This window comes from Mustela erminea, chromosome 8 (assembly GCF_009829155.1).
Source record: "Mustela erminea isolate mMusErm1 chromosome 8, mMusErm1.Pri, whole genome shotgun sequence".
In the NCBI taxonomy this organism is placed as follows: domain Eukaryota; kingdom Metazoa; phylum Chordata; class Mammalia; order Carnivora; family Mustelidae; genus Mustela; species Mustela erminea.
The window spans coordinates 71,126,569-71,147,260 of record NC_045621.1 but is presented as its reverse complement, the minus strand read 5'-3'; the positions used below and the strand labels follow the sequence as shown (position 1 = coordinate 71,147,260).

The 20,692-nt window shown below is 53.2% G+C and overlaps 2 protein-coding genes across 2 annotated transcripts; both read right to left on the bottom strand.

Annotated features, from left to right (window-relative positions):
- Positions 1–2,681: 2,681 nt before the first annotated feature.
- HOXD10 (homeobox D10) lies at positions 2,682–11,154 on the bottom strand. Its single transcript, XM_032356014.1, has 3 exons — positions 11,142–11,154; positions 5,018–7,669; positions 2,682–3,644 (listed from the first exon to the last, which is right to left on the bottom strand). Exons 2-3 carry the CDS (start codon positions 5,970–5,972, stop codon positions 3,367–3,369), a joined length of 1,233 nt encoding a protein of 410 aa, XP_032211905.1. The 5' UTR covers positions 5,973–7,669; positions 11,142–11,154; the 3' UTR covers positions 2,682–3,366.
- A 2,464-nt stretch (positions 11,155–13,618) lies between these two features.
- On the bottom strand, positions 13,619–15,880 carry HOXD11 (homeobox D11). The gene is made up of 2 exons (XM_032356015.1): positions 14,632–15,880; positions 13,619–13,875 (listed from the first exon to the last, which is right to left on the bottom strand). Exons 1-2 carry the CDS (start codon positions 15,410–15,412, stop codon positions 13,640–13,642), a joined length of 1,017 nt encoding a protein of 338 aa, XP_032211906.1. The 5' UTR covers positions 15,413–15,880; the 3' UTR covers positions 13,619–13,639.
- Positions 15,881–20,692: the final 4,812 nt, after the last annotated feature.

The following is a 20,692-nucleotide window of genomic DNA, read 5'->3' as shown; positions in this document are numbered from 1 at the left end:
CATCAACATAAGCGCCGCAATTAGAGCCCATGGGCCGGGTCCGTGCGCCCAGCTCGGTCCGGCCTGGCTCGGACAGCCTGCGGTGGCTGGAACCACTACGCCCGACCGTGGCCGCAGGAGGCGCTGGGACTATTTGTTCGTCTCTTCTTGCAGTCCTCGGTCCTGCAGTTCAGACCCAGGCAATGCCTCTCCAGCCCGTGGACTCAGCTCCCGGCCGGGAGTGCCGGGCGCACCGAGCACTGGGCCAGAGCCCCGGGCGGCCCAGGGCGCGCAGGGCGGCGTGCGGCCCGAGGCAGGCCGGCCTTCGGAGGCGGCCCCCTGGCGCCCGAAGGGAGTTTTTTCCCTGTGCCTTCTTTGCTACCCAAACGCACCCCTCCCTACACAGACCCACACACGCTCTCTCACAGCTTGTCGTGTTGTTTAAAACAGGTGGAAGACCTCTGTAATGATATTATGCCTTTCAATAAAAATTTTATGAGGTGTATTTGATTATAGATTAATGTGTCCCTAATAAAACGGACGGATGGAGCAGCTCAGAGGGCCTCCTCCCCCTAGCACACTCACACACGTCCGCGCAGCCACACACTCCCCCGACGTGAGGCTAAGCACACGCCACGGCCCGAGGGGTGAGCTGGGGCAGCCCGGCCCGCCGACTGGGTGCTTCGGCGGCCTCCGCTGGGGCTTCTGTGTGCCCTCGGAAGTGCTGGCAGACTGCAGCGTAGGCACCGCGGGGACGGTGGCGGCCAGGATGCCTTGTCTTTCTCCGGGGCTGCTGGAGAGGCCCTGGAAGAGAACACGCCATAGGGCAGAACCCAAATGCTAGCGCAGGCCCGCTCCCGCCCACCGCCCGCAGCCTGCCTCAGAGAGGCCAGCGGGAACCGCATCTCCCCGGGGCCAGGCCGCTTCTTGTGGCGCCACTGTCTTCCGAATTCTTCTTCTTCTTCTTCTTCTTCTTCTTCTTTTTTTTTTCCTCCAGAAGTAAGGCTGGGCAGCCTTGAATCTGAGGGAAATGCCCATTGTCACTCCCAAATCCATGGTACAAAGCCTCGGAAGCTCGGCTGGGAGCCGAGACAAAAGCAGCCCGAGAGCGGGCGGCAGAGGATATATTCCTCACTCTACAAGTTGCCCAGAGCACCCTTGGAGGGATCCCAGCCCACCTCGAACCCCGGAAAGGACGGGGGTAAATGGCTACTTATGGCCTGATTGATTGCCTTTGCCAATGGCTTTCTGATTTTGTTCCAGAGGCGATGCCTTTGCCTGTAGCACGGGTTTTCCTCTGAGACATGGCCCCCTGTCAACAACTAATGGCGCTCCCCACATCGCAGGGAGGAAACGGATAAGTTAAAATTGCCCTCCTTCTCCTGCCCAACCAATGGAGGTCTGGGCAAATCTACTCTTGTGTTTCCAACCTGGCATTGATTCCCAGCCTTCTCTCTCCCACCCCTAAGAAATGGCTCTCCTAAAGGGTTCTGTCTTGGAACTGGGGACGGTTCTTGGTTTTCAGGAGGAAGTTTAAAACTCTGAATAAATACTGAATTTCCTAAAGACTCCCTTGATGGGAACTGTAAGGCTCAGAGCCCCTGAATAAATAGTTTCATGGGGAGAAAAAGTGAAAAGGACGTGTTTGGTGAAGCTCCTTGAAGTCGGAGGAGACCTTTTGAAACCACAACACAACTTGAGGAAACGAATTCTCTGTCGGCTCTTCCCTCTAAGGCCTCTTCTCCTTTCTCCCACAAAGGACTAGATAAGCCTGGACTCTTTCGGTGAAGGCTGGCTGGAGTTTTCCAAGCTGGGTCAGCAGCTGGACATTGGACTTCATGTGAAGTCATGTTCATTTGCAAAGTCCCTTTCAGTCACCTTTTGTACATTTTCTTGTCTCCCGATACAGTGGCTCCACCCAACAGTTTATAGTTAAATAGGGGGAGCATTACCTGGGGAGGAGGAATCGTTTTAGAAAATTTTACAAAAATTTCATGTGGGCCACTGAAAGCTAATGACTGAGCTTGAAATCCTTCTACAAGGAAACCAGGGCAAAGTGGGATGGGAAAACTCACCCATCCTCGGCTTCGCTGTGGCCTGGCTCTTCTTGCGCTTGGGATAGGGTGGGGGTGAGGGCAAGGAAGGGGGCAGAACTGGAACCGTGGCAGTGCTAGCTGCTGTTTGTCCTTGTTCCTGTAAGGGAGGCCGGCGGCTTCCAGGTGGGCCAGACTGATTTCAACCTAGCCCCTGATGATGGCACACCAGTCAGAAATCACCAAGACCCTACTGAAAGTGTTAGAAAATAACAAAACCAAAACCAAAGACAGGAAAACACACAAAAGGGAGCTGTGGGGAAAAAAGCAGCAGGGGCAGGGTCTTACTAGGCTCTGGTTAGAGGGAAACAAACACCCATCTAGAATTCAATTATGTTACTATACTGGGGAGGTGGGGGGAAGACTCCCCTTCTTCCCAGCTAGGAAAACAGCACACCTTGGCTGGATTATCACTCCCCTCCACCAACCACTGCTGAATTTTAGCACCCTAGGCCTCCTTCAGCTTCGCCCATCTTCCTCCTTCTTGCTCTCTGTCACCGTCCTCAACTGCCCCAAACAAGCAATTTAACCGGAAAATAATCTCACCAAAGGCTTTCATTTCCACTGTAACATAGGTCCATTTCAGAAAGCAGAGGGAGCGAACTCGTTTCCAGAGTTTATTGCATTATACATGCGACCAGAACATGCACAGAAAGGACAGGTTGCTGTTGTACTTCTACCAAACCACAGATGCACCACAAGGGAAGGCTACAAGGCATAAATCGTCAATATTCCATCTCACCAAGGACAATTGCTAAATTCATTTGCGAAAAGATACATTGTAATGTGCTTTTTTAGTCCCCCTCCCCCCAAAGCTTGTGGGTTTTCTTAATCTTTTTTTTTAAATATATATGTAATTTAAGTACTTTTAAGTACTGAATGTATTCAAAAACGCCATGAGATCATGGACTAACCACACACAGAGACCTTTTGCATTAGGAAAAACATGAAAAAGTCACATTGCTGGATGGATGAATGAACTGATGGATGCTGTACAGTTCCAATAAGTTAAGACCCAAATGAAAATGCGCAGTAATAGTTACCCTGCATTACGATGAAAAAATAATAAATTACACGTGCTAGTTTCTTTAATATATATATACTCATAGGGATTACAGATCACTTGCAGCACGAACAGAATGACCCCAAAGTCACATTCTAGCAGGAAACAAAACAAAACAAAACAAAAAACAAAGAGCAATGAAGGTTTTGTTTCCGCCTTCCCAGTCCTCCAGCTCTCGGCCCTGGAACGCGGTGCCCCCTCTCCGATCCTGGCCTCCGACGGGCCTGGGACCTAAGAGAAGGTGAGGTTGGCGGTCAGTTCTCGGATCCGGTTCTCTCGGCTCATCTTCTTGAGTTTCATTCGGCGGTTTTGAAACCAAATCTTGACCTGCCTGTCGGTGAGGTTAACGCTCTTACTGATCTCTAGGCGGCGCTCGCGGGTGAGGTACATATTGAACAAGAACTCTTTTTCTAATTCCAGCGTTTGGTGCTTAGTGTAAGGGCACCTCTTCTTTCTGCCACTCTTTGCAGTGAGCCAATTGCTGGTTGGAGTATCGGACTTGATTTCCTCTAACAAAATTAAAGGGAGAAGAAGAAAAAAAATCAAGAATTTTTTTTTTCTCTCAGTCTTTTCAAATGTACCCTTGGCCATGACCCTGCTGGCAGCCAGGCCGCTTTGGGAAATGCTGGTATTAAACATTACTCATATGAGGTGGGCCCTGGAAAGGATTTGTAATTGACGCCAGATTAGTTTAAATGCCCAAAATGACACGATGGGCGGGTACTCTTGCCCTCGGTGTCAGGGTTCTCTCTCTCCTTCTCCTCTCAACTTTCTGATTTGCACAAAACATCAGTACAATAATAAAGTTTCAGGATCTCCCCAACAACATTCTAACTGGGCAGCTTATAATTGGGCTGGAGTGGAAGAAGCAAACCACAGCCTGAAGAAGACTACCAACCCCACGGCTGCCTCACACCCCCAAGTCTGCCACTTCTTCCCCATTTTTCCTGCCCAGGCGAGGAGCCCCACAACCAGGTTGATAGTTGCCCTTCTCTTTCAAAAGATAACCAAGGAAGTGAGTACACCTTCTCCGACCTGCCTGGGGCATTGCTGTACTCCCCAGAATTTCTTGCATTCTCATGCTTTCTTGACCCCACACAAAAGCATCCTCCCACCCCCAGAAATGTGGCTCCTTACTGTGGCCCACCTCTGGGCACTGAGGGAGAGGCTTAAGGGCAGGGTTCCTTCTAAAAAAGCCAGCACTCCAGGCTCTTTGCCCCAGCTTAGCCCTAAAGCTGGCCCTGCCGGGTGGGCCCTGCAGATTCCATTCTCCCCCCCTTCAGCCTTTGCCCTCTTTGCAAATGGATTGCAAAGCTTACGGCACTTTCCCCCAGACAAAGCCAAGGTTACCTAACCCCGCAGAGGCTGGGAGCTCTGTTCCCCAGTCCCAGTGCCAACCAGCCCAGTCATTTCGTTCCCATTGCCGCCCCCAAGCTCGCAGGATGCGGGGTGCATACACTTGAACACGAACACAGTGCCTTGGACCGCCTTAAAATCATCATTGGGTGAAAGGCAAAGCTGGGACTGCAAATCTGAGAAGGAGAAAGGAGGTTTTGGGGCCATGTTTACGAGCCGCAGGTCTCATTTGCCCTCTTTTGTTGCATTTCAGGTCTAGCTCAGGAAAAATAAACCCGGCAAGCCCTTCCTCTGCCCAGGCGCCATCAGCGTGGGGCCAGGACCAGCCAGGAGGGCCAGGGCAGCCGGGGAGAAGCGGGGACCATCTCAAGACTGAGACTGCCCCTCTAAAAGCCAGGAGGAGCGGCACCTGCCAGTCGGGCCCCGCCTCAGCTGCCCGGGCTCAATGCTGGGCACCCAGGCGCTCCCTCTCCGCCGGGTTCCCGGGCTGCACGCCCCGCTGGGGTGGCAACTTGTTCATACCGACCTTTGCTTTCCTTCTCCTGTACTTCGGGACTGGACACGGAGACCTCAGCCAGGCAGCTCCTTTCTTCCGGAAGGCCGCCCTTGGCCTCGGGGCTCTCCACCTGGGAGACTTTGGTGGGCTCTTGGCCGCTCACAGGCTCGTTCATCTTCTTTTCCATCTGCAGCTGGGCGGCCGAGAGCTGCGGCTTGGCCGCGCCGCGAGGGTTGAGCTGGAGCATGACTGTGGAGCTGCCTTCGGGGCTGTTATTGTACTCTTGGGTTTTCCCGGTGGCGTAGGTCTGACTCAGTCTAAAATATCCAGGGACAGGAACTTCGGGGTTCTCAACGGGACAGGACTCAGGGACCAGCCTCTGGTACGAAGGGACCTCAGCAGAAATGAGTTTGTTGCGCTTATCAGAATACATGCAGCAATTGGATTCTTCCTTAATGTTGGTGGTGAAGGAGCAAGTGGGGACTTGCTGTGTAACAGGTTGCTCTATTCGACACGATCTGTTCGGGTCTGTCCAACTGTCTACTTGAGGTATATAAGGATGCACATTCATACCCATATTTTGGTGGTTCACTTCTCTTTTGGCCAGAGACGGGAGCAGTCCACAGGTTTGCATTCCATAGGTCCCCATGTCTGCGCTAGGTGGTGGCATGTACATGCTGGCGCTGCTCGAATAAAAACTGTCACTCCTGCAGGCACTGATCAAGGAATCTACTAAAAAAGTATTAGCAGCAGGAGAGCTGTTGGGAAAGGACATTTTGGGGAGGAATTTGAAGAAGAGAGATTGTGTCCTTTGTAGGCTGACATCTCTAGGAAAACATTCCCCGTGTAATTGTGGATGCCTCTGCCGACCACATGACAACCAAGCCAATGAGATTTGAAAATGGCCTTGAGCCGCAGCCTCCTCGCAGGTCACGTGCTCCAGAGCCCGGCCGGCCGGCCGCGTAAGCACGGACAACAGCGACATCTACTACGCGCCCGCGATAGTGCGCGCTGGAGACAACCGGTCCAGCGCTCTCCGTCGCCCGCCAGCCTCCCCGGGGCTCGCTCAGCCGGTCAGCCCCACTCGCGTCCCCCGCTCCGGCCTCTGGGCCCCGCTAGCGGAAGGAAAGCCTCAGCCGGAGGGGCGTCCGGGAGAACCGGCGGGGAGGGAAGCCAGAGTGCCGTGCGCCTGCACACAGAAGCATGCCCCCGCACACACCCAGGCAGAACGCGCCCGAAAGCCGGGGCACGGGCGGGGGGTGGGGGCCCGGCTGCTTAATTTTCTCCCGGGCAGCGTGGGAAGGTGAGTCGGATTCCCCGGGCTCAGAGACATCCCACCCCAGGGAGCCACAGGAAGGATGTCTCACGCAAAGACGCGATCAGTTTATCGTGGGGAGCGGAGGCAAGAAGGGCGGAGAGGGCTAAGAGGCCAAGCTGGCCGGCCCGGAGCCCCGAGGACTGGCCGGCCCTGGCGCTGTCCATTCCCTCCTCCAGCCCGAGGGAGATGCGGGATCCAGGCCCCTCCGCGCCCGGGCGGCCTGCCCAAGCCTTCGGCTCTCTCGAAGGAACCACACCCCGACCTCTGCGGCCGGGCCGCTGGGAGCATTCAGCCCGGAGACAATCCCTCGCCAGCAGTTGGCTATCCTCGAAAGCGTCCCTCCGGTTCCCAGCGGGAGAACTAAACCGAGGTTTCCTTCCCTACACACCCTGATAATAATGAGCAAAGAGGAAGGAAGGAAGGAAGGAAGGAAGGAAGAGAGAAAGAAAAGAATTTTTTCAAGGAAAGGGGAAAACTCTTGCCCTCAGACTCCAGAAGTTTGAGAAAACTGGCTGGGCCGAATAGGAAAGAGAGAGAGATGCAAAGGTGTCATTTGGTTCTTCTGCAAAGAAAAATATGTTTTCCTTTTATGGATTTTGTAAAAGCATTGGTTTCTGACAAGTGCAAGGTACAAAAGGTTGTGGAATTTATTAATACATATTAAGAAGAATCAGGGCGATCAATAAAATTCTCATCTACATTCTTGGGCTACTTGGTAATTTTCTTGCTTCTGAAGGTTTTTAAAGAGTTATACCCGCTGTTGCCACACACGGGAAGATATTTTATTAACAAATCAATCGAGACTTTGTAAAGGATAAGATTAATAGTTAAGATTTAGCATAATGGCGTTCGCTTTATGAATTATTGAAAATTATACTATTGATTTTTCCCCTTCGCTACTAACCAAGAAGGTCAATTTTTGTTTTAACACAAATCGTCAAATATTAAAAGCTATACTTTTGTCAGAAGTTGAGTTTTATAGTTTTGGACAATTCCTAAAATTAATTGACACCATTTTGCTTGGAAAAGGGGAGGGAGAAAAAAAATAAAGGAGGTGGGAGAAACTTAGTCCTCTGTTTCCTTTGGTGACGGAAAGTTCTGCAAAGAGGATTTGGTCTGGGGTTGTGGTTGAGCTCATTAAAGAATAACCACCATCACCACCATGGAAACTCAGAGTTTTACGAGAAACTTCTCCAACAACTTCCTTTCTTGTTCTCTGGTTGCAGGCGGGTGAGCCGCCCTTCGGAAGCCCCGGCCTCCGGGCAGCAGCGGGGAGCTTTAACCTTGATTTCCAAAGGCTTGCCCTGGTTGAGGGGCCAGGCCAGGGCACAGGAGCCGTCCTCAGGCTTCCCAGATCCCCTTCCCTGCATCGGAGAGAGGAAATGGGCCCCAGAAACCCTGATTGTGAAACAGTTCTCTGTCCGGAAAGGCGTCTGTGTTTTCTTCTCCCCACACTCGCCCTGTCATGGGCTGGCTTTGGGTTTCAGGCCCAGAGACTGAACTTGTGGGCAAATTGGGTTTCCGCCTCAGCTGAACATTTCTTTGGAGCCTGAGGCTCATTAAAGCGCTTCAGCATTCTGGGGTGAGGGGACTAGGAGCCTGCTCACTTCTTCACAAAATCCTTTTCCAAAAACCCTCTGCCCCCCTCCCCAAAAAGAATCTCCCCCGGCCTGCTGGAAACAGGCGCTGAACATTATTTTCGGCCTTGGGACCACTTTGCCGGTCCCCTCGAAGTGCCCTCGCCCAAACAATAACCCCTTTTAAAAAACTTCGCGGTGGCAATGAGACAGACCTTTTAAACCTTTACGCAGCTGTTCAAATACAACATCATTGTCAGGTTAAAAGCCTGGCGCCTCTAACTGCTCCGGCTGCGGGATGCCGGGCGGCGAAGCCCGAGGTTTAAACATTACCTTTCCTTAGGGGTGGCTGTTTTTAAGCTTGAGGATGGGGGTGGGGTGGGGTGGGATGGGTGGAGAGGAAGGCAGGGGAAAAAAAATCCAACTTTTGACTCTAGTCTCTTGCTGCTCCTTTTCAAAGCTAACAGCCACGGACCGGCACCCCAAAAATTGTTTTATCAGAAGGTGGAGATCGTGATCCCGGCCTCAGCTAAGCGTGCCCAGGGCTGGACAAAGTGCCCGCTGCGCACGCTCTCGGCAGGCGCCCTGACGCCAGCCTGGCGCTCGGGGACTCTCGTCCCTTTGCCTCTCAGCCAGGGTCGCTGCCTGGAACTCGGTTCTCCAATTCTCCCTATCCCACTCGTGAGGCAAGACTGTTCAATCTAATCGGGAATTTTATGCCCATCAAATGCCCTTTCATAATCTTTATTTATACATGAAGAAAACATTCAGGCTAAAACCCAGCAATTCCTCGCCGAGCGGGTAGGTCTATGGTGAGCCAACATAAGCAGGATCTGCCTTCCGAATTTGGGGGCCTTTCTGTTTCAACTCTCGGGGCCTTTGGGCTCTAATTCTCCCCCCCCCATTACATCTGGCTTTACATGGTTCTTCTCCATTCACAGAAAATATGTGTCTCTGCTCTGATTTTGAATCTATTATCACAAAATTCTCTTTTATTCCTTCTCAAGTATCTGTCTTTAGACCAGTTCCTTGAAGCCAGGGATGCCAATATTTCAGAGGAATTTTATAATAAAAATAGAGCAAAATAGAAATAACACAAGGAAATGATCTGGACCTGGAAGGATGGCAAGTTCGGTTAAGACTCTAAGGCTAAGTTGAAGCAAATGAAATGAAAAGGCAGTGGCTTTTAAGGCCAGCCTGTATTTTGCTTAGGAGTATTTAATGTAGCTGCATAGCTGCTGTTTTCGATCATCTTTAGATCAGTTGGAGCAGTTACCATTAATAATAAATCAATATTGCACTATAAAGGAGATGAATATCCATATTTGTACCAAGACATCCTTCTCCCTGGCACAGCTCTTTCCAGAGAAAAAATTTAATAGAGTCGCTTTAGCAAGAAATTAGCATTTGTAATCCAGAAGTGGCTTGCATCTGCGCTCTTCTGTCACCAGGAAGAATAGTGACCGTGGGCCTGAGTAGACTTGCGGACTCCTAGGTTAGCCCTGAATTTGGGCCCTGAGTGGCCTCAGGGCTGTGCTATTCCTTGGGGGCAGATTGGATGGGGACAAATTTTAACGGCTGCTTCCCCAGGGAGCCCCTCCAGGTTGCAATGAGCACCTTCCAGCCAATCTGAAAAGAAATCGAGGGGGCAAATGGGCAGGCTGTGGAAGCCACCACCAATGAAGCAGGGTCTGTGGAGACTCTGCAAAAGAGCAGGCGGCCGGGAGCCTCTTTCCTTCCCAGACACAAAAGACTCCTACTTGGCGCACTTTCCCTCCACCTCAGGATCTGAGATCTCAGTGATTCAAAATACATGGCTGTACTCCATGAGCCCCACAGGCTCTGAACAATCAGGAGGGGTCGGGTCTGCAACCCCCGGAAGTCCGAAGTCCGGGTCCAATCCTCTGTCCTTTCTCAGGCCCATCTTGGGTGCTGCGGGTAGGAAGGGAACTGCAGACGGCTCAACACCCGTTGTCTGAGGAAGGCTGTCAGCCAAGGCCAAGGGGCTTCGAAAGCCCACATGCACCCTTGCTGGAGCCGCCTGAAGAAGAATGTAACGACATTTGGGGAGGAGTGTTCTCTCCCCACCTGGACTGAGACCCAGGTTCCGCTCGGAGAAATGTCGCTTCGCAGTAGCTTAGCAGGACCCGCGGTCAGACAGGCGGGAGCCGGGGGTGCCCATGGGGAACACCTATGCCTCTGGTTGGTGCCTCACTGGGGGGCTCATGGTGCCCCAGACTCCACTGAAGCTGATGCCAACTCCCAGGGGTGGACCCGGGGCCTTTGGTTCAGGGTTTGGAGAAAGGAGACAGAGGCAGCAGAGCTGAGGAGGCCAGCACTAATTCTGGGCATTGCGGGGGCTTTACAATGAACTTCGGGAAAGAAGGGACAGGCACTTTCCCCCAGAACAGCCCATGCCTGTCCTGGAGCCCTCCCTTTTGGACAGAGGATGGCGACGCAGGCCCTCCCCAAAGTCAGGGGCTTTGCAAAAGGAGGTTGGGGGCAAGAGGGCATGCAGCAAGAAGACTGCTTCCGAGAGCTGGTGCCAAAATCAAACTCCGTTCTCAAGGCCAGCAGGCAGCTGAAAAGAGTGTCCAGGGTTCTATCAAACGCAAATCTCGTTTGCTTCAAATGCAATCCCTATTCTATGCCGCCTTGCCTCTTAGTAAAAACGTTTCCCGGGGACAGCCTGCCGCTTCCTGCAGCCGCACCAGCCCAGCCCGGCCCCGCGCCCCCAGTTCATAGTCCTGCCTGCGCTTCTCCCTACGGGCAGCCCCGGTGCCAGGCATGGCCGGGTTGGGGGGCACTCCCTTGCCCAGAACGACCCCCTCAGTCCCGACGCATCTCATTTTCTCTGAGACCACACTCAGCTAAGTTGCCGGCCCCCAGATCAGTCTTAAACAAAAGCCTTTTAATCATCCCAGGCAGTCGGAGAGTATTATCAGGCGGACGCTGTTTTGGGGAGGAGTTGGTCCTATCCTCATATTGTTCTCCATAGTCAAACCAATCAGACAATTAATATCTCTAATTTAATTAGCTCTCAATGGCATGACCTATTTCGAGATGTATGTATCGGTCTTTTAAAAAAAAATCTCTCCTTGACACCACCAGGTTATACCAAGGTATTCTTTGCAACAGCGTTATCTTGAAGGAGACAACGATTGTCTGTTTCAGGAATATGGGTAGCTCCTTTTTCTCTGCTTTATACAACTTCCCACACCTCGTCACTGCTTAGAACAAACAAAGAGTAAACAAATACCTTAGTGACCCGGTGTTTCTAACCGGCTGAGATTGTCTATTAGAATCAGCATTGGGAAAGATAGGGTACCGCGGCCTCTCGGCCAAATGCAGCTTCTGGAACGTGAGCGCGCCCCCGTGTGGCTCTCCAAGGCCATGCAAACGGGAAATGGTATCTCTTGGTTCGGCTTACCTACGGTACTGGACACACAAGCTTGCTACATTTAGACGCAGTTAAAAAAAAAAAAAAAGATAGATGGAGAGAGAAAGAAATAAAGCAGTTTTAAGCTCCTGCAACGACCATACTACTAGGGCACTGACATCTTAACGGACGCCCAGAATTCCACACAAAGGAATCCCCTTCCGAACGAAATTATTCAATTGTAAGCTTTGTTTCTCTCGCTATTTTCACCAAAGGTTGAAGGACACTTTGGAAAACAATATAAATATTTTTAGTTTTGTTCCATATCATAGAACGCACAATAACTTATCTGACGGTGCAGCAGGTTTTTTTTTCAAATACAACGATGGTGTAAATCTGACTAAAGCTTCCTCTTTCAAATGCCTGCTTTGAAAGCCGTGGTTCTTCATTAAAGCAAAGAGGACTGCTGTCTGTGACCACCCCCACCCCCGCAAAAAAAAAAAAACAAAAAAACCCACCTCAGTATATACTAGCTGTATAAAAAAAACATGCTGGTAGACACTTAAATCTAACCAGTATTTTAAAAAGAAGTCAACTGCTATTGAATTACACAAATGTTTGAAGGGAAATTAAGATTATTGATCCTGAAATTAGGCATTTGCTTAGATTTATAGTGAGCCCCTGATATGATGCTGTGTGGTCATAAATGTATGTGGGGGTCTGGATATGTGTAAGCATGTCTGTGTGAGAGTGGGTGGCGGCTGAATATCACAGAAGTACTTTAAGGCGCCTAATTATTCAGAAAGGTTAAAGGTGATGACCTTGACATTTTGGAAGTTCAAAGGCATACACTTATGCACTTATGTTTTTCCTCCTCCTCCCCAAACTTTGGCAATTAAAAAAATTTTGCATTTGGAAATGCATACCTCCTCTGAAAATGCATGGGGTACTGTACATCTTCTGGGTTTCTTTCTTTCTTTCTTTCTTTCTTTCTTTCTTTCTTTCTTTCTTTTTTTTAACACTTTGGGCTTAGGAGAGGTTAAGAGTCATGATTCACTTTACCTTTTTTCAGAGAAAGAGATGCTTTTCTCACTCCTACAGTTTATTGCACATTGCGGAAATCTCTTTTGGGCCCACCAGAAGGTGTATAATATAACCCAATTAAGCTGTTTAGAACTTTGGCTTTTATGGTGTTGTCTAGACAGTTCAAGGTTTTGTAAACAGCCTGGCCTGGCCCAGCAACATAATGTGCAGTTCAGCCCCCACCACATTCTTTAACTTGAAGCGATAAATGCAGTGAGAAGTGGGTCTGCAGCCTCAGGCCCTATTCCAGGGAGGGGTCTTACGTTCTCTACCACATGCCTGCTGTGACCCTAGCAAGGATCCCAAGCCCTCTGGACCACTGGTAACTCCCTTTTAGCAAACTTTTTTTTTTTTCAAAGAAGCTTTCTAATTTTGGTTTCTTTTTTTAAGGGTCCTTGGGTCCTGACACCTTGTTAAGATTAAATTTAGATTTTCTAACAAGTTTTTTTTTTTTAATGAATTTTGTCTCTTCAGAAATTCCAAGTTCATTAAATTGGGGGTGGGGGGAGTAGACTTCCTTCTTAGGTTCCTGCTGCCCCAGCCTCACTGCTTGCAGAAAGCAGCACCAGAATGGCTGGGTCACAGCCTTAATTCAGAAATTCATCCCTAAAGTGATTTTTAAAAGGGGTGTAGCCTAGGCAGGGTGGGAGAGAGCTACTCTTATTTCAGCGGGATTAAAAAGCATTTCACCTGGTTTTCAGTTGCATATGGGAGAAGGTTCTGGCCACCAAAATCCCCTAATCAGACACTAAATTTCTTTAAAGAGTAAAAAATCCTATAGTGTGTTGAAGCTGTAACCTCCATTTTACCAGAAACCATTTATTCACACAAAACACAGTGACTTATGCCTTGATACGACAGACCAACAGGCCGAAGATACATTTCCCAGAGTTTAAATAATCTGCATTCACCAAGGGGATGATCAGTTCCCTTAAACTCAGAACAAAAACAAGCACCTTCCAGCCTAGCGGCCTAACTCTCTACAGATCCCACAGCGTCCCCACGGGGACTCGGAGAGAAGGAGGGAGAACAACAGCACATTGGCGGTAAAATTGTAAAGGGACGTTTGCATTTACCATTTTCCCCTTATTAGGATCCATTCGGCCAAGTCCCCGGCCTCGTCCGCAGGCAGCAGTGGTCGCTGGGAGGTCCCGAGTTGACCGTGGGAAGGAATCGTGGAGTTCCACAGAGAAGAGGCGCAATTAAACCCAAGGACACTGGGCCTGCCCAGGGCAGCCTGCTGGGGAAGTGGGTGGGTGAGTGGGGCTCGGGAAGAGGGGTGCTTCCTGGAGCTCTCAAAATAAGGGGTTTCCAGTGAAATACTGCAGACGGTCTCTGTTCAGTTTCTTTTCTTTCATTCTGCGATTCTGGAACCAGATTTTGACTTGCCGGTCAGTGAGGTTGAGCATCCGAGAGAGTTGGAGTCTTTTCTCTTTGTTTATGTACACGTTAAAGAAAAACTCGCGTTCCAGTTCGCGGATCTGGTACTTGGTGTAGGGACAGCGCTTTTTCCGGGACCGCTGGGGGGCCACTGCAAGTCAAAGAAACCAAGAGGTGAGAGAGGCCGCTGGCTGCCCACTCCCAGCCGCCCGCCGGCCCAGGCCCACACGAGGGCCAGGCCTCGGGCCCTTTGGGGACGTCCCCCGCCGCCACTGAAAGGCCCTGCCTGCGTCGTGGGGGATGATATATGGGCGGGCACAGGAGAGAGTGCGGGCGTGGACCTGTGTTCACGCCTGGACACACACACACACACACACACACACACACACACACACACCCTGGCACGGAAGTGGAGAAGCAGAGGGCAAGGCCGGCTCTGAGTTGGAACCTGAAGGGAGAGAAACACGAGCGCGCCCAGGCATCTGCTCTACTCCAGTCAGCAGCGCGCGTCAGCCAGAGGCTTGGATAAAGTCCAGTTCAAGGATCTCCCCACCCCACCCCACCCCACCCGCCCTTAAAAGCAGGAGGCTCGAGTGTCCACATTCACAAAGTGGCTTGAAATGTCCCCCTTCACTCCAGGGTCTCCAGCACCACCCCCCCCTCCAAACTGGGGAAAAGCTCTCTGCAGCGATTAATGTCCCCTTCGAAGTCTACCTTAAGCCCACCTAAATTGGTTTCCTATCGTAAACACACTTTACAACGGCCCGGGAAATCTTATAGGATGTATAAACCCCTTCGAACGCTTATAAAGTGGCACATAAAACGGCGCAAGCAGAGGGAGGCCCCCGCCGCCCCCCCGCGCCCGCGGCCCCCCGGCCCAGCAGCCCACCCCGCACCGGGTGCCTACCTGTGCCGCCACTCTTCTCAGCCCCCGCCTCCCCCGGGGGCCCCTCGCCATCGCCGCCGCCGCCTTCTGCCGCCCCCTTGGGCTCGGAGCCCGGGGTCGCCTTGGCGCAGGGACTTCCCCCGCCGCCACCGGCCCCCGTCTTGGGGTCGCCCTTGTCGGCAGCGCCCTCGGGCTGCGGCGGCGCAGGAGGTGGAGGGGGCTGCGGCCCTGCGAACGGGGGCCCGGGCGCAGCCTCGTAGAACTGATCAAAACCCTGCGGCAGGATGCCATTTCGGCCCACGGCGCTGTAGAAGTTGGAGGCGGCGCCCGCGGGGCCGTGTGGCGGCCCGGGAGCGGCGCACACCGGCTCCGGCGCCTTGAAGAGCACGTCCGGCCGGCGACCCGCGGGAGGCAGCAGCTCGCGCTGCATGGCCGCCTCCTCCGCCGCCGCCGCCGCTGCCGCGGCCGCAGCTGCCGCCGCGTAGTAGGGAGCGTAGCCCCCGGCGCCGCCGCCGCCGCCCCCGCCGGGGCCGCCCCCGCCGCCGCCGCCCCCCGCGCCGCCGCCGCCGCCGCCGCGGTACGGCCACTTGGCGCGCTCCAGGCCGTAGTCGCGGAAGGCCACTTCGCGCACGGGCTGGACGTGCGGCGCCAGGTTGGAAGAGTAGGGGAAAGTCATCTGGCAGGACGACGGTTGCGATAGGAACGACGGCTTGCTGGCGAAGTCCGACGGGGCCACATAGTAGGCGCAGCCGGGCAGGTACATGCTGGCTGCGCTCGGGCCGCACTCATCAAAGTCGTTCATGGCTCCGCGGCGTGCGCGCCGGCGAGCCCCGGGCCGCTCCCCGCGCCGCCAACCTGAGCCATCGATTGCACAAGAGGCTTGGGCCAGGATCAACTAAGCAAAAATCCCCACCGGGCGCTGACGTGCAATTCATCTTGATTGATTCTGGTGGTAATTATGTCACGTGACGCCATGGAGAGAAATGTCCTTATATCTATATCAGCTCTCGCCAACACGCCCCGGGACGGCTCCTGGCGCCGAGACACGCGAGCGCTGGGGGCGGATCAGTCTCTCGCTCCAGCCAGCACTCCCCGGGCGCTTCCCGACCTGGCTGAGCCTCCGGCCGGTCACCTGTGCGCCGCCGGCGGCTGCCACTGCTGGGTGCATCTGCCACCGCCCGGCTGGGCCGCCAGCCCGCGCCCGCCCGCGCCGCTTTAAGTACGCGCACCGAAGCCGGCGGGGAGGAGGAGGGAGGGGGAGGAAGGGGGAGGAAGGGGAAGGGTAAGAAGCGGAGAGCGGAGGGGGGGGAGCCCCAGCTTGGGGCACAGGGGACTAGGTGTGAGGTTGTGAGGTTCCCACCCCCCACACCCCTTCCTGCAGCAGCTCCCTCCCCCGCGACGCCGCCACCCTCTGCAGCTTGCGGGTCAGGAGCTTGTTGCTTCTTGCTCAGGGGGCGTAATTGCGCTACTCTCGGGGCACACGGAGCCCTGATTTACATATTTCTCAGCCCTGCGCGTTCATCGCAGAATAACTTGGCTCTCTCCACTACTGACCCCGGGAGCGCGAGTGCCAGGCTCGAATAAACCTACACCAAAACCTTACCAGGAGCTCACCCAGGCCAGGGCCTCGGTGCGCACTCGGATCTCTTGCCCTCTCTCCTCCTCTCTCTGTTCCTGTCTTCCTTTCTCCTTCCTCCGCCTCCCTTCGGTCTTCTCACTTCTTTCTTTCCCGTCCACTCTTCTCCCACTCCCTTCTCTTGTTCCCTCTAACCTTCTTCCTTCTCCTTACTTTCCTCGTTTCCTCTCCTCTTTCTCTATCTCCTGATCCTCTCTTCCTTTCCCCTTGCTGTGTGTCACCACCTCTGTGTTCTCCCTGTCGTCTCTCTGCCTTTCCTCTCCTAATGCTAAAGCAAGGAGAAAGTTTAGCCAGCAGAGACGCCCCATGACCCTCTAGAAGTTGGGGGGTCTGGAGAACAAAAGGATCTGGAGTCCTACTCTAAAGGTGCCTGGTCTCCCACTCCCCACCACCGGAGACAAACCACTGACGCCTCCACCCTCCTCACCCTCTCTGCTTTTTGGCCTGAACTAGGACCAGCCCACCTCACAACCGGCCCATTCCCTGGTCGGAGACCGGCCCAGGGCTACGAATCCCCGCCGCTTGGTCTCCCCTAGGCTCCTGCGGTGCCCTTGCGCGGGCATGGTCCCTGTGGGGGTGCGGGGGTAAGGCCCCCCCCCCCCGGAGGTCCCTCGGCTCTGGGGAGGAGAGCAGAATGCTCTCAGCAGCTTTTTCCTCCTTGGTTGAACTCTGCAGTACTTGGCCCCGAGAGACCCCCATCCATTTGCCCCAAGGCCTCACTTTCTTCCACGGCCGCCGGGTCCCTCTTTCCTAGCCCGGGGGGCCAGGCGAGGCCTGGACTCCCGCCTCCAGGAGAACCAGCGCTTTTCAAAGGTAAAATCGGTCTCTCAGAAAGAAGCTTTCCAAACCCAAATCCCAGAACCAAGGGCAGGAAGTTGCCCCTCTCCCCAAGATTCCTCAGCCCAGGCAATTCCAGCACGGGGTTCTTGGCCTCAGCCCTATGCCCAGAGCGGGCGGTGCAGGCTGTGAAGCTGGTTCCCTCCCTGGCCCCGGCCGCCGCAGTGCCCTTGTGGCGAGCTCTGCCCACCATGCCGACAGACAGAGAAAAGGCGGGTGATCGGAGCTCATATCTATTTTCTGGCCGCTGTCCCCCCCCCCCTTCTCTCCTCCCTCCTTTTCTCCCTCCCACTCATTTTCCTCCGCCCCCCTCCCACCTCTGCTTTCCTCCCAACACTGCGCAAACAGGTCTGTGGCGACTGGAGGGTAAGGAGGCTCCCCCCGCCCCAGAACTGCCTATCGTTTTGTGAACCCTCCTTCCAGCTGGCACCCTCGCCCAGGTTCCCTCTCGCCCCTTTCTCCTCAGTCCAGACCGCCAGCACACTTATCTGCCTCTCATCTCCATCGCCCGCCAAGCCTCTCACTTTCGGCTCGTGGTCGACGCCCTTGGATCTCTCTCCTAAAATGGCTCCCCGGACACTAGCCCTGCGGCAGCTCAGGACCCAGGGCAGCAGCTGCAGGGACCCCCCCACCCAGCCGGGTCTTTACGTGTCTGGGAGTGCGCAAAATTCTCGCACCTTCTCTTTGCACGGGGTGGGGCGCAGGCAGCCCGCTGCCCCCAAAGCGAAGCCTGCTGACCGCTGAAGAGGGAAATGGGGAGGACGGAACCATTCAAGTTCAACGACATGGCGATGGCGGCTCCGCTTGGAGCGGCGCTTTGGCGGGGGAGGGTGAGCCATCAGCAGCGGCGCGCGGGTGCAAAGGGGAAGGGGCAGCGGACCCCTCTCTGCGCGTTTGCGCAGATCCCCGCACCCACCCCCAACACTTGGGCTTTCATTTTGGGCCCAGCCCGCTTCGGCCTTTTGCCCCAGCTCCCTGCTGGATCCTCACTCCGAAACCCAAGGAAAACCGCAGCCTCCCGACCCGCGCGTCCCGCGAGAACCTACCATGAAGACTCCAGCGTTGTGGCCTTGTCCTTGCCTGCGCGGCCCCACTCGAAGCACAAGCGCATCCGACCCTTCCCGCACAGCCAGCTGCTCCGCGAGTGGTAGCTTTCCGCGCAGCGCCCAGACGCGATGCGGTAATTTTGAGCCACCCAAGATAAGACACTAACTTGACCTTAACTTTGTCAGGGCGCCCCTGGTATCTGGAGAACGTGAACAGACACTGTCTGGCAGCCCTCGTAAAAGCTGACTGGGGAAGGGATTCTGAGTCATTTCATTTATTGCCACTACAGTTCTGCAAGAATGCTTTTCCTCCCTGCCAAACTTTAATTATTTATGCTCTTTTGGGAAACGAAAGAAGAGGAGAAACGCGGGGAAAAACACCCAGAGCCAGTCCCTTCCCTGCAGAGCCTTCGGAATGGGCTCCCTAAGTCAAGTGACTGGAGAACAAAAATGTGGGGAGATCACCTTTGTCCAAGGACAGTCGGACAAGCGCTGTGCACCCCCCCTCACGAAGGAGGGGATGATTGCAGCTGGGAGAGGCGGGGTGAAGAGGCACCCCCCCCCCCCCCGCAGACATGAATATTTACAACGGTTCTGGATTTCTCCTCCACCCAGCCGGCCTCCCGGAAACCTCCCTAGTCCTCCTCCTTCAGGGAGAGCCCCCAGGCCTTAAGAGTCCCCCGGTGGGCCCTCTGAGCTTGCAGCCGGTTGAATGCCAGCCGAAGCCATTTTTCTCGTTTAAAACCCTTTTTCTCAGTCAAGAGGCCTGCCCAGACTGCAGCATTTCAGACGTCGCATTTGTCTTTGTGTAAGAGAATGTTGAGCCCTCAGATTTCAGCATCATTTCTCTCCGCATTTGTTTCTTAGGAATTTTGTCGTGGTTCCAAATCCCTGCCAGAACCTTGGCTAGGAGAGGAGAGAGGACATCACCGCCTTTGTATTTGTGCGGATCAGTAAGGGGGATAAATTTGAAAAACACTGCTGAAGCTCCAACGGACAACGAGATTTTACACTTAGAATAATTTCAATCTCTTTGAGGAGTGGTCTTCATGAATTTCTCCTCCAACCCCACCTCCCAGACTAAAGAGAAAGAGCACGATGATTTAATGGTATACATTGGAAAGAAAGTGTTTCTCCATGTTATCCTAGGGCCTGCATCTAATTCCGGTTTCCTAGTCCTTTACCCAGCTCTCTGGACGTGAGGTCTGCGTCTGGCCTCCGCCTTTGTTCGGCTGTTTGGGGGGAGAGACTCAGCTCTGGGTGCAACTAGCTCCCGGAGCCCCATCAGGTGGGAAGACATTTCTAAAGATAGGGACTCACAATCTCTTGCTTTTTTTTCCCCTACTGTTGTATTTTTTTTTCTTAAAAGAGCTGTTTTTTAAATGTTTTAGAAAACACATCAAATTTGCTTCAGGAAAGGGGAATCATAGCCCATGAATACTTGGTATTAGAGATTAAATGATTTTGCCAATTCTTCCACTATCTAAAACTAGGAATTCTCTAGTTTTCATTTCAAAGCTAGCCGGGGTCTGAGGTCTGCAAGCAGATAGTGAATACTGAGCAGACTTTAACTTCTCCAGCTTCAGCTAGAGGCTCCTAAGGCCTACAATGGCGTGCAGAGGCCACATTTCCCAAGGGAATGTGCTGGGCTCCAGACAGAAGTGCCAGGATGCAGAATTTCCATAGGGCATAGCCTGTTCCAAAGTAGCCTGGCTGAAACATGGCAGGGAGAGATGCTTTGTGTTGAAATCTGAGGAACCTCATATCTTGACAACATCCTCCCCCAACAGCAAGCCCTAAAGTTTGAGAATTTAGGCAAAATATAGAAGCACTGGCCTACAAGCTAAGAGTTCACTTAATGCCTTCCAATCTGCTCAAAGACCCCCGTCTCCTCCCACTTGGATGCTTCATACACATTTTGTTCATAGGCTTTTATACACCATTTTCGGACTGACTTGGAAGCCATTTTCTCATTTAATGAACAGTCAACACCTGCAGTGAAACCACAACCAGGAAAGAAAAACGAATTTGGTGGCCTCAAATCACGAGGAGGGAATTTGGAATGTTTTTGAAAAATTGACATCAGTCCCTTGACAGCTTGGCTGGGACCTGTATATTTATTTCCACTCAAAACATTTTGATGTATCTGATATATACAAGCTATTGTTTTTTGGACAAAATCAAAACAACACAGAACATGCACAACAACTATTAGATAGCAAAGAAAATGTAATTAGTCTAAACATAAACTGCGGTAGGTTGGACTGAGGCTTGGGGCTCTCTGGGAGGTGCTCGCTCCAGATCTAGGGCCTAGTCCTCCGCTGAAAATAAGTCACTGGACTTGGGGAAGGAATCGTCAACTCTTTGGCTGCCATACATCTCAGTAGGAGCTGGGGGGGGGGTGTTACTTCTCCGAAGGAGAGGGAAAAGAGGTAGGAATGGTAGAAGGAGCTGGGGGGGGGGCTCAGTTTCTCTGACGGTAAGGCAGGACACCCCAGCACAAGCAAAACAACTCCATCTGGCATCAGGAACCCCAGTCTCTACAAAGCAAACCCAGCAGGGC